Source organism: Oncorhynchus tshawytscha, linkage group LG01 (genome assembly GCF_018296145.1).
Source record: "Oncorhynchus tshawytscha isolate Ot180627B linkage group LG01, Otsh_v2.0, whole genome shotgun sequence".
Lineage (NCBI taxonomy): Eukaryota > Metazoa > Chordata > Actinopteri > Salmoniformes > Salmonidae > Oncorhynchus > Oncorhynchus tshawytscha.
Window position 1 is genome coordinate 64,275,390 of NC_056429.1, and position 12,744 is coordinate 64,288,133.

General features: G+C 40.3%; 1 protein-coding gene across 2 annotated transcripts; it reads right to left on the reverse strand.

The window, feature by feature from the left end:
• Positions 1-118: 118 nt before the first annotated feature.
• LOC112254837 (deleted in malignant brain tumors 1 protein-like) lies at positions 119-8,497 on the reverse strand. 2 transcript variants are annotated; one of them, XM_024427741.1, is made up of 19 exons: positions 8,388-8,497; positions 8,178-8,204; positions 7,864-7,890; positions 7,470-7,626; positions 7,039-7,235; positions 5,262-5,360; positions 5,100-5,159; positions 4,526-4,624; positions 3,847-3,915; positions 3,501-3,599; positions 3,367-3,408; positions 3,095-3,190; positions 2,710-2,742; positions 2,321-2,477; positions 1,872-2,089; positions 1,580-1,755; positions 1,006-1,397; positions 600-844; positions 119-347 (listed from the first exon to the last, which is right to left on the reverse strand). In XM_024427741.1, the coding sequence occupies exons 1-19, from the start codon at positions 8,446-8,448 to the stop codon at positions 283-285; spliced, it is 2,319 nt and encodes a 772-aa protein (XP_024283509.1). In that variant the 5' UTR covers positions 8,449-8,497; the 3' UTR covers positions 119-282. The 2 variants fall into 2 exon arrangements, with proteins under 2 accessions (XP_024283509.1, XP_024283517.1); XM_024427749.1 differs by lacking the exons at positions 3,095-3,190; positions 3,367-3,408; positions 3,501-3,599; positions 3,847-3,915.
• Between the last annotated feature and the right edge of the window lie 4,247 nt (positions 8,498-12,744).

A 12,744-nucleotide genomic window follows, 5' to 3' on the forward strand; every position in this document is an offset into this window, starting at 1 on the left:
TTTCTGTCCTTTGTCCTTTTTCTTGGTATCTATGAATTGACATTCAGTCATAATTCAAAAGTTCACACATTTGATCTATTTCAATGCTAGCACATGGAAGATGTTCAGACACCAATAATTGTCTGTTGAATGTTTTTAATCATTTAGCCAAAGTAGGAAAGAGATACAAGATTATAGTGTACAGTAGCAGTGAATATTGGCTACTTTAATGCCTCAGGTGAAATTAATCAGAATTATAGTATTAATGATTAGAGTAGTTGGTTGAGGCTGGTCAGCTTAGTCTTAAGGTTCCACCTTAGCCTGGATCTCCTCATTCTCAGCCACTTTCTCATCTGGCTTCTCCAGATCTGGGGAGGGAAAAGAAAGACCTGTTTTTGCATACATTTGTGTCTGCACAGTCTAAACCAGAGTGATAATATACATACCGGAACATGTTCAGAACAGTATTAGAGTGCTCCACTGCTCCTAATTGTTTGAGTGTTTTCAACAGCCCAATGCAAACATTAGCAGCAAATTAGCCATACAAATTTGCAAACAGGTTAGGGTGTCCCACATCTGTCTAGAGAAATCATAACATCATAGCCCTACTAAAAGTTGACCTTTGAGCTGGATGGGGCCCAGGATCAGGGTGTGGCTCCCCTGGGAGGATCCCAGGTCCCTGGCCTTGCGGGTGCGGCAGCCTCGGCGGCAGCGGGAGTTGTAGTCAGAAGCTTGGCAGATGGTGACTTTACACTGCAGATACACTGACTCATCGGCTCGCAGGAACTTGAAAGCCTGGAAGGTGAAGCGGGCGTAGCTACTGGTACCAGAGGTGTAGGAGTAGTAGGTGGGGTCCCTCCTACATCTGTGGGTGCATCGGAAACAAATGTTTTTAATCAAGAGCCTATGAGTGTCATTGAAGAATAAGCACCCCTTAAAAAATGTATAAACACAGATTTTCCTTCTCAGCAATATCTCTTGGCCCTACAATTTCTGCAGGTCAGATCAGCAGTGCCTGTTTCTTACCCGTTGCGCACCAGGTCGTATGATCTGGTTTGAAAGTCATGAGGTGAGGGAGAGGCCACACAGGTGTCCAGGAACAGATGTAGACTGCTGTCTGACCTCCTCAGGCGGACTTGGACGTACATGTTCTGGTTGAGGGTAATCTTGTATGGAGTCTGGGTTATCTCACTGTAGAAGTTGCTGTTTGTAAAGAAGGCCATGGTGCTGTTGAATCTGCCTGTGCCTGTTATGGTACCGTTACCCTCATCGTTGGTCTTGTACATAACCTGGACCATGGTGTCCTGCTCCATGCGACACTCCACGTGCAGCAGAAAATGAGACTGCCGAGTAATCTCGCCTGAGTCGGACCGGTAGGCACGGACGGCGTTGATGTACTCGACTCTCCCTTTCTCAAACTGTTTAGAGCATGAGATAAAAAGAAGTTATTGTACAAGAAACAGAAAATGATTGGAACATGTGAATGATAGTTGATGTGACTATATCCAGTGTTTGCAGCACACTAGCTAGATCTCTATGTAGCTTTTTATATACCATTACGTAATCTGGTAATCACTTTGCGTTTGGTGAATTAATTTACCTTTCGCTGGGTACCACAGGTATTGATTGGGAAGCTGAACACCACCTGGTAGCTGTTGACCTGAGGTCTACAATGCTGGTCGTTCAGGTACAGATTGTTACCATCGTAGCCCATTGAGAGCAGGTAGGATCTCTGGATCACTATGTTCATGTTGTCTGATGAGCAGTCCACTCGACCTGAAACACCACAACATAAATAAAACCAACCTGAGGCTCCGGAGCTATAATATCAATGTCAGAATAAATAAATGTTTAGTGTTTGATTAACTTCACCAAATTATCAATCAGACTACCTTGGTTTGATGCGAGGGAGCTGCTGAACATGGCCCTGAAGCCCCTGCTGACCACTGATTGATCAGAGCGAAAGAGAACTGTCATGTAGTTAGAGGTGGAGTGGTAGGCAGCCAAAGAGGTGTCGTTGTTGAAGTCACAGATTGTGCCTAGCATTTGAGATTGCACAGACGATCCATCGTACACAGAGATGTAATCACAAGAGCAGCAGTTCTCCAACCTGAACCAACAAAGAGCATACACTTATAGAATATGTCTAAATGTGAACTCATAGTCAATACGGACGGTCCATTTCAAGATCTGTCTTCATGCACATTCAGAATGATAGAAATCCATCAGATAGTTGATCAAAGGGAAGTGTCAGGGTGAAGCATTTTAAAATCTTTTACATTAAGATGCAACAAACCAGGGTAATCAAGGGAACCATTTCTGAAGAGGAATCTTAACTCACTCCAGGTCAGTAAATGACATAAAGATCCTTTGGCCAGAGGGGGCCGATAGATGCCAGACACAGTAGGCATTGTCATGGTAATATTCTGGATAGTATGGACTTGAGATGGACCCAGAGCCATGCAGGTTTCCTCCACAGGTGGGGTGAGTCCCTGAGACTGGGGAAGAGAAATTAAACTCTAAATCCATTTGGAATTCAAGAGTCAGACATCTTGTGACACCAAATGTGATTTCCTGTAGATAATCTTCAGGAAATCACATTTGTCATCAAGAAAGGTTCAGTTAGTTACGTTTGTGCAACACATTGATGTCTACTTGTATTGTGCTGTCATTATACAGCTTATTAGATCAAATCCCTTTTTAAATGGATGATGTGGGAAATGTTAATACCTGTTGATTCTGGTGGGGTGGTGGGGCAGTACGCTATGTGAAGGAAAAAAATAAGAATTAACAATATCCAAACCAAACTGGGTAAATGCAATTGTGCTTAAAGCTCATACAGTCATTTAGGGAGTGTGTCTGGTATTCATTGTTGAAGATTTTTTTAAAAGCTAAACTTCAACTGTATTTTAACTGAATGTATGACTCAATATTATTTTCAGATTAGCTGGGACATATTTTGCATAGGTCTACTTAGAGTGGAAGGGCAACCCAAGTCTTGGCAACAGGGATTTGTATTTCTATCCAGAATTTCTCCACATATTTGCCATCTTTACAGTGTGCTCTTTCACGGATAATACCTGGACCCATCTGATCTACTGTATTGGACACGTACTGTTGTAGTCATAGCAACAGTTGCCATAGTATTGACAGGAGCTGGAGCAGGAACACCTTCCAAGATTGAAACCACAGTTGTACCTACAGGAAGCCTCTGCAGGAGGCAATAATAACACCACTTTACAATAACACCACTTTACAATAACACCACTTCTGTGACCAAATCTTTAGAACATTAACAGCACAACATTTTCTACACAGGTCACCAAACTAGATGATGCCAAAGCTGAGGGTTTTCAAATTTGGGTTTAAGTTTTGGGAGAGAAATACCTGATGTTGTACCAGGTTCGTATGTTGTGCTCTGGCAATAATCTGTGAGAAGAAAAGATAGGGATGGACATTAGCATAGACAATGTGAGCCTTCCCAAGTACTAACAATCACAAACAGCTCTTTAACACCATACCATTGTAGTCATGACAGCAATTGCCATAGTATCGACAGGATGAGGTGCAGGAGCAACCACCGGCATAAGAACCACAGCTGTATCTACAGGAACCCCAACCTAGTGTATTGGACAGACCTCATTTGTGACCAAAGTTCATGAACAGCATTTGATGATTGTTTTCTTATTATTAATATTGTCAGATTTTTTTTTTTACACAGATCAGCAAACTAGATGAAGATAAATTCCTGTGGCTGTGGACATAAACCAAAAAAAAAAAAAAAAAAAAATTTTTTGACCAAAAGATGTTAATTTTGTTGAACTACACTAGTTGTAAAGTAAAATTCTAACACAGCTGAAGAAATACCTCCGGTTGTTGCAGGAGCTGGATCTGCAGCTGTGGTGAGGGAGTCTGTGGTTGTGCCATAGCATATCTCTATACAAGGTAGATACAATGGCACAGAAGGGAACATTTTAACGGAGGACGAGCACACAGTGTTACAATATAATTTTTACAATTATTTTCTGATTATCTGAGACTTTGCATACTTATTTTAGAATTGAAGAGCACACAAGTCTTGGTGGTAGATATTTGTGTTCTTGTCTTGACTTCATCCACATTTTGTAGTGTGCTCTTTCTCAGACAATACCTGAACCCATCTGATCTATCTGGTCCTGTATGTCTCAGTTGGTATAGCATGGTGCTTGCATTGCTAGGGTTGTTTGTTTGCTTCCCAGGACCATACATACGTAAAATGTATGGACGCACAACTAAGTTGCTTTGGATAAAAATGTTTGCTAAAGTGCATATATTATTTGATTTATTAGGATCCCCATTAGCCGACGCCAATGGCTCTTACTGGTGACCGATACATTACGAAAAATACATTACAGACAAAAGAGTACAATTGACATACATTTTTTTAAATGAACATGTAGTGTGTGTGTCTTTTTTGAAACCAGGTTTTCTGTTCACTTGCGCAACATAAGATGTAAAGGAGTTCCATGCACTCAATACAATATTATCTGTTGTATTGGACACGTACCATTGTAGTCATAGCAACAGTTGCCATAGTATTGACAGGAGCTGGAGCAGGAACAGCTTCCAAGATTATAACCACAGTTGTACCTACAGGAAGGCTGAGCTGTAGGAGAGAAGGCAATTTTCAAACTAACTCTCAGTTGCTGTAACATTACTTCTGAGACCAAAGCTTTAAAACATGTACAACATGTTCAGGTCACCAATCTATATGCTGGCAAAACTGAAGGTTTTACAGAAACCCAGCCTAAAACCCCAAACAGCAAGCAATGCAAGTGTAGAAGCATGGTGGCTAGGAAAAACTCCCTAGAAAGACCATAACCTAGGAAGAAACCTAGAGAGGAACCAGGCTATGGCGGGTGGCCAGTCCTTTTCTGGTTGTGCTGGGTGGAGATTATAACAGAACTTGGCCAAGATGTTCAAATGTTCATAGATGACCAGCAGGGTGAAATAATAATAGATGTTATGTTACATCTTCATCATGCTCTCCAAAAAGCTTTGAAATGGTACAAATTGTTTTTGTGAATTTTTTTGAAATACACTAGCTGTAAAGTAAAATTCTAACAGAGCTGAAGAAATACCTCTGGTTGTTGGTCCTGCATCTGTGGTTTTGGGTTCTGCGGTTGTGTCATAGCAGATCTCTATACAAAGTAGATTAAATGGCACAGAAGGGAACATTTTAACGGGGGAGGAGCACACACTGTTACAATATTCTAAACTTGATCCTAACTCCCTGCTCTTACGTTGATAGTCCTGGCAACAGTTGCCCCTGTATTCACAGGAATATGAGCAGGAGCAGTTGCCAACCTGATAGCCACAGTTGTGTCTACAAGATCCTCCATCTACAAGAAAAACAAACAGATGAATCATAGTTCACTGATCATAATTCAGCAATGATACCAAGCCAACAAGCTGCTAAAATGATCAGCACATTTGTATGGATGTATCATTATTTGTTTAGTTAAAATGTTTGCATAATGTTTGAGTACAGGGAGGAAAATAATACCTACAGTGCTATCGGAAAGTATTCAGACCCCTTAACTTTTTTCACTTTTTTAAGCCTTATTCTAAAATGTATTAAATTGTTTGTTTTTCCCTCATCAATCTACATACAATACCCCATAACGACAAAGCAAAAACAGGTTTAGACTTTTTTGCAAATGTATTCAAAATAAAACAGAAATAATTGACCTAAGTATTCAGACCCTTTACTCAGTCCTTTGTTGAAGCACAGTGATTACAGCCTCGAGTCTTCTTGGATATAACGCTACAAGCTTGGCACACCTATATTTAGGGAGTTTCTTCCATTCTTCTCTGCAGATCCTCTCTAGCTCTATCAGGTTGGATGGGGAGTGTCAGTGCACAACTATTTTCAGGTCTCTCCAGAGATGTTCGCTCGGGTTCAAGTCCGGGCTCTGGCTGGACCACTCAAGGACATTCAGAGACTTGTCCCGAAGCCACTCTTGAGTAGGCTTGGCTGTGTGCTTAGGATCATTGTCCTGTTTGAAGGTGAACTTTAGCCCCAGTCTAAGGTTCTGAGCACTCTGGAGCAGGTTGTCATCAAGAATATCTCTGTACTTTTGTGCATTCATCTTTCCCTTGATCCTGACTAGCCTACGAATCCCTGCCGCTGAAAAACATCCAACAGCATGATGCTGCCACCACTATGCTATACCGTAGGGATGGTGCCAGGTTTCCTCCAGAAGTGATGCTTGGCATTCAGGCCACTCTACCATAAAGGCCTGATTGGTGGAGTGTGGCAGAGATGGTTGTCCTTCTGGAAGGTTCTCCCATCTCCACAGAGGAACTCTGGAGCTCTGTCAGAATGACCATCGGAGTTCTTGGTCACATCCCTGACCAAGGCCCTTCTCCCCGGATTGCTCAGTTTGGCCGTGCGGCCAGCTCTAGGAAGAGTCTTGGTGGTTCCAAACTTGTTCCATTTAAGAATGATAGAGGCCACTGTGTTCTTGGGGTCCTTCTGCTGCAGACATTTTTTGGTACTCTTCCCCAGATCTGTGCCTCTACACAATCCTGTCTCGGAGCACTACGGACAATTCCTTCGACCTCATGGCTTGGTTTTTGCTCTGACATGCACTGTCAACTGTGGGACCTTATATAGACAGGTGTGTGCCTTTCCAAATGTCCAATCATGTCCAATCAATTGAATTGACCACAGGTGGACTCAAGTTATAGAAGCATCTCAAGGTAGATCAATGGAAACAGGAGGCACCTGAGCTCAATTTCGAGTCTCATAGCAAAGGGTCTGAATACTTAAGTAAATAATGTATTTCTGTTTTTAATTTTTAATACCTTTGCAAGGATTTCTAAAAAACAGTTTCACTTTGTCATTATGGGGTATTGTGTGTAGATTGATGAGGAACATTTTTTAGTTAATCAATTTCAGAATAAGTCTGTAACGTAACAAAATGTGGAAAAAGGGAAGGAGTCTGAATGCTTTCAGAATGCACTGTATGCAGTTAATGTCTCTTTACATATATTTACTTAATCTCAATTCCTTACCTACGACACGATACTCTGCATGAAACCCCTTGTACGTTGAGGAGCTGTCACTTGTGAATTGCACAGTTATTGAACTTCCGGTGGAGTAAAAGGTTGAGCTTTGTCCTCCACACAGCTTTCCCAGGAGTCGGTTGTAGGTGGAATAGCCATCGTACACAGAGATGGAATCATACCTACAGTTGAAGTCACCCTCAAGACTGTGGTCGGAGACAGGAAAGATGAATGGCGTACAATGAAGGTGGCTGCCTAATATACGCTGCTAACGTAGCACTTATTACCTCTGGTGATTGATCTGATTAGTGTCCTGGACTTGCTTTCACTTATCAAATCATTTTTTAGATAGGTGATCATTTGAAAGACCAAATGATGGATTTTGAGGGTTTTCTAACATATCCAAGTTTAAGAATAAACATGAACCAAAACCTACTTACTTGACATAGGGGAATTCCAGCTGAACGATTTGGCTGCCCGGTGGGGTCTGAATGTTCCATGTACAGTAGGCATTGTTGGGGTAGTTGCTGGGGTAGTTGGGGCTGTTGAATTGGCCCTTTGATGCAGTCAGGTAGCCACCACATGGGGCACTGGTGCCTGAGCAAAACAACCAAAAAGTGACAACGTTAAGAATGAGAAGTTCGACAGAGACTGACTGGCAGTGTCGACTGACACAATAAAAAACAATGTTGATTCATTGGAATGTTGATACAGTGAAGTATTTTAACGAACAAGAGGAATAAACAAACATGGGTTAGTTAATCAAAATTGTTGATAAACAGAGCAACATAAACACAGCTCAGAAATAGTAGCAAAATTCAGAGTTTGGAATACCTGATGGGTCAACTGTTCTCCAAGGTTCTGTAAACACAAATGTCATTAGGTTCCATGTAGTAATACTGTTACTACTGCACTGCACACCTAACATACATGCTAAGGTGCGGGAAGGTGTCAGATTAGTGAAAATAATGAAACCTTTGCAAACGTATGGTCATTGCACAATACATCTGACATTTGTATTGACCCTGAGGAGTGCAGTCTTTCTTCATCTCATTAAGTCATTTCTAGAAATTGGTACAAAGCAAAAAGACAGGACTATATGTTATTTGGGGTATGGGGTAAGAAATCAGCTCATCAACAGAACTTACCTGCTGTGGTCCATGTTTCCCACTGACCTGCAATGAGAAAGTAAGAGTAATTGAATATGAACCTTTGCATAAGAGAGAGACACCAGCGGTGTTACAACAACCCTATAATCATACACAAATGGAAGCCATTGTTACGAACAAACAACACTTACAATGAGAGATCGATACCAACAAAACATATATACAGTGCAGTATAAGTGAATACATTACCTTGAGCTCCATGTGAGACTATCACAGAGCAAAGAACAAGAAGAGTGGTAGCAATCTCCATGTTTCACCTTCCTCTTGACGATGACACAGTCCCAAAACAGGACAGTTTATATACCTAAAGGCAGGCCTTTAAACATCCTTATAGCGCCCATAAAATCCTGAATGCGAGAAATCCCTTAATACTCAATGTGTGTGAGAAATGACCCACCTGGGCTTGTGGTCATAAAGTAGCCAGTTCACACGGTGAACACATTAAAATGACTGTCCACAAACACAACAAGTGTTAATTTGAGCTACAGAGAGGGGGGTTAATTGTTTTATGGGGTTTGTTGAAGATATATAGCGCATATGAAATAATTCATTTTTATGATAAGGTGACGCACCATTACCTAGAACAGGCTGATAGAGTCAGGATCATTCCCATGGACAAACAGATTCTTCATCAGTGTTGGGTTGTTGGTCTGTTTCACTATGACCCTTCCACGTGTTTACTAAACTACTACAGGCACGCAGTCATGAACAGCATAGTAGTCTGAAAGGTACAGTATAAGAAATGGTTTTAAACAAGACCTGAGCAAAGCAGGTAGTGATCATAAATGCTTTACTGTGTTTTCCTTAGTGGTGTGCAACTGTTAATATTAAAATACCAGATAAATAAGCATGATTTGGTAGGCTCATAACATTCAATAAACTATTGGTGAGTGTTTAGCTGGGTCCATAAATTTGTCAGAGCTTCCTCACCTTGTGTGTGCATCGAGGGTCTACAGTATGCTGGTTTTAATCCCTAATATGATTAAATGTAAAAAGAAAAAGTAGAGCATCTCTTTATTGGGCAGACCTCTCCCCATATTTACAACCATTGAATCAATAAGTTTGACCATGACAGTTTACAATCTAAGGTAATACCAAGTAATTTAGTCTCCTCAACTTGCTCAACAGTCACGCCATTCATTACCAGATTCTATAATTGGGGGAATGATTTGTACCAAATACAATGCTCTTACTTTTAGAGATGTTCAGAACCAGTTTATTACTGGCCACCCATTCTAAAACTGACACGTATAGGGTTGATTCATCAGCATATATACAGTGTAGACAGACAGGCCTTGTTTAATGCCAGTGGTCATTGGTAAAAATAGAAAAGAGTAGAGGGCTAAGTGTACCGTACAATCACACTTTACACGTTTAACATTAGAGAAGCTTCCAATAAAGTAAACCTCAGTGTTCTATTAGATAGATAGCTCTGAATCCATGATATGGCAGAGGTTGAAAAGCCATAACACACATGCCTTTTCAACAACAGGTTATGGCCAATAATATCAAAGGCTGCACTCACAATCTTCTTATTATCAATTTCTTTCAACCAATCATCAGTCATTTGTGTCAGTGCAGTACATGTTGAGAGCCCTTCTCTATAAGCATGCTGGAAGTCTGTTGTTAATTTGTTTACAGAGAAATAGCATTGTATCTGGTCAAACACCATTTTTTCCCTAAAGTTTGCTAAGAGTTGGGAGCAAGCTGATTGGTCAGCTGTTAGAACCAGTAAAGGGTGCGTTGCCATTATTGGGTAGCAGAACAACTTTGGCTTCCCTCCAGGTCTGAGGACAAACAGATTAAAGATATGACAAATAGGAGTGGTAATATAGTCTGCTACCATCCTCAGTAGCTTTCCATCTACGTTGTCAATACCAGGTGGTTTCTCATTACTGATGGACAACAATCATTTCCCCACGCCACCCACACTAACTTCACAAAATGTCACAACTCTTAGTACAAAACTCCAAACAGATCATCAAAAAGGCTTTTTTGTATTATTTGTATTTTTTTAAACATTTATTTTAAATTTTTACAATTGACCAAGTACAACACACAAAATCACACAGTAGCTTTTTCACCAAACATAATGAATGTTTCATCTAGAAATACCTTTCAAATAAAGTAAATGCCTTTCACAATGCAACACTCACAATACTTTTCATATGATTCACTCCTCATTTGTTCAAAAATACATTTGACCATCACTTAATCCAAGCATGGGCCCCATCAAAGAGGTGAAAAAGGTGGGTGTGGGCCCCCTCAAAGAGGTGGACATCGGAGAGAGGGAGGCAGACAGCAAGGAACTGTTGTGTCTCATGAAGTCCGGGCCATAATCATGACAGTGTGGTAAACAGAGGCCTTACCATTGCAGAGGCTGCCAGATTAGTTCATATAATGACAATCAATGACAATTTGTGGTGTCAATTCGATCATGAGAACATTTCGCCAAAAGAATGTTATGTATGGGGTAAGTCTGCAGGATGTGCACTGTGCTTTACCATTACATTTACAGTAAATTACATATTGTAATGCATGTAAATCTATTGACTGTACACTCTGTTATACCCTCAGAATTGACAGAAGACCCCATGGTGGTGGCCATGGCTGTGTGCTGACCGACCAGCAGGAGTGGACAGTGGTGGAAATGGTGAGGGTCAGGAATGACATACGGCTGTCTGAAATTAAGCAGGCCATTGAGGAGAATGATGACACCTTTGCCAATGTGGCATCCATCAGCCTAACAACAATCACTCGCTTTTTGAAGAGGCAACAGGTATCTATGAAACACATTTACCTGGTGCCTTTTGAGACAAACAATGACCGGGTGAAACAACTGCGGGCAGACTATGTTCAGGTACAGCACTATATACTGTATTACTGTTACTATTTGATGCACATGCTACTTCACAATATCATATTGGAACTGTACTGTAAAAATAACTAACCAAATTATACTTTTAGAGGGTGATGGTGCTTGATGCTGCAGTGAACCATCACAAGTATGTCTTTGTTGATGAAGCAGGCTTCAACCTGGCCAAAACTTGGCGCCGTGGGCAGAACCTCATCTGCCAACAGGTGACCGTCCAAGTGCCTGGTCAACGTGGGGGAAACATCTCCATGTGCACAGCTATCTCTGAAGATGGTGTGGTAGGACCTATGCCATTACTTGGATCCTAAAACGCTGCACACATTGTGTTTCTCGATTAAATTGAGCAGGCCTGTCAAGGTGAAGGGGTCACCAATATCATTGTGTGGGAAAGTTTCAGGTTCCACCATGCAGAGGTGGGTCAGGCATGGTTTTGGGCCCATCCCTGATTTGTGACCATATACCTGCACCCATAGTCTCCTTTCCTCAACCCTATTGAGTGTAACCCTCCCTCTGGCCATGGATAAGGCATGCAATGACATCAATGCAGACCAGTGTCAAGCTTGGATTCGCCATGCCAAATGGTATTTCCCGCGTGCATGAACAATGAGGACATTCACTGTGATGTGAATGAGAATTTATGGCCAAATGCTCGAGACAGGCTTGATGCAAATGAATGCGTGCTTATACGTCATGTTTAATTTTCATTAATGTAATTTGTTTCAATTAATGTATTATATTTGATTACAGACAGTACACATATGTTGCAATTATATCTGAAAAATACAGTTTCTATTTGTATGAATGATTGTAGATGATGTCTTCATTGATCACACCTTTGATTATAAATTGGATAGATATTATGGAAATTATAGATTTTCTGTCAATTTTTTGGCTAATGTAAGTGTATTGCCTAATGTGAAAACTGTGTAATCTGCGGTCATTTACAATACTGTATCATATTGCTTCAGCACTTATAAGGGCGATTTAAAACATGTATCTTGCATTGTTTGCTATTGGATTAACTGGTAGTTAAAACAACTCAATTTAAAATATATAATTATGTTGTGTTTTGGGGATTAAAACAATGTTCTCATTATATTTCACAATAAACCTATTTTGAATAAATTGTTGTGTTGTGAGAGATGTTTACAATCCATATGAATCCAAATGAATGAAAGACTGGGTGTGTTAAAAGCAGTGGTGGAAAAAGTACACAATTGTCATACTTGAGTAAAAGTAAAGATCTATTAAGAGAAAATGACTCAAGTAGAGGTGAAAGTCACCAAGAAAAATATTACTTGAGTAAAAGTCTAAAAGTATTTGATTTGAAACATACTAAAGTATCAAAAGTAAAAGTATCAATTTAAAATTGATAATAATAAGATCACAACTTTTTTTTAAAATAGCATTTTTTTTTACCGATAGCCAGGGGCACACTACAACATGCAGACATCATTTACAAACTAAGCATTTGTGTTTAGTGAGTCCTGCAGATCAGAGGCAGTAGGGGTGACCAGAGATGTTTTCTTGATAAGTGAGTGAGTCCTACTAAGCATTGAAAAGTACTTTTAGGTTTCAGGGAAAATGTATGGAAAGTGTACATTATTGTGTAAGAAGTTTATTTAGGAATGTAGTGAAGTAAAAATAGCCAAAAATATAAATAGTAAAGTA

Bases quoted from the DNA above. Each gene is read 5' to 3' on its own strand.
- LOC112254837 (XM_024427741.1), bottom strand. From the start codon at position 8,448: ATGGAGATTGCTACCACTCTTCTTGTTCTTTGCTCTGTGATAGTCTCA. The intron at 7,891-8,177 runs GTAAGTTCTGTT...TTGTGTTTACAG, and splicing joins GGAAACATGGACCACAGCAG to AACCTTGGAGAACAGTTGAC. The intron at 7,236-7,469 runs GTAAGTAGGTTT...CTCCGACCACAG, and splicing joins CTGGAATTCCCCTATGTCAA to TCTTGAGGGTGACTTCAACT.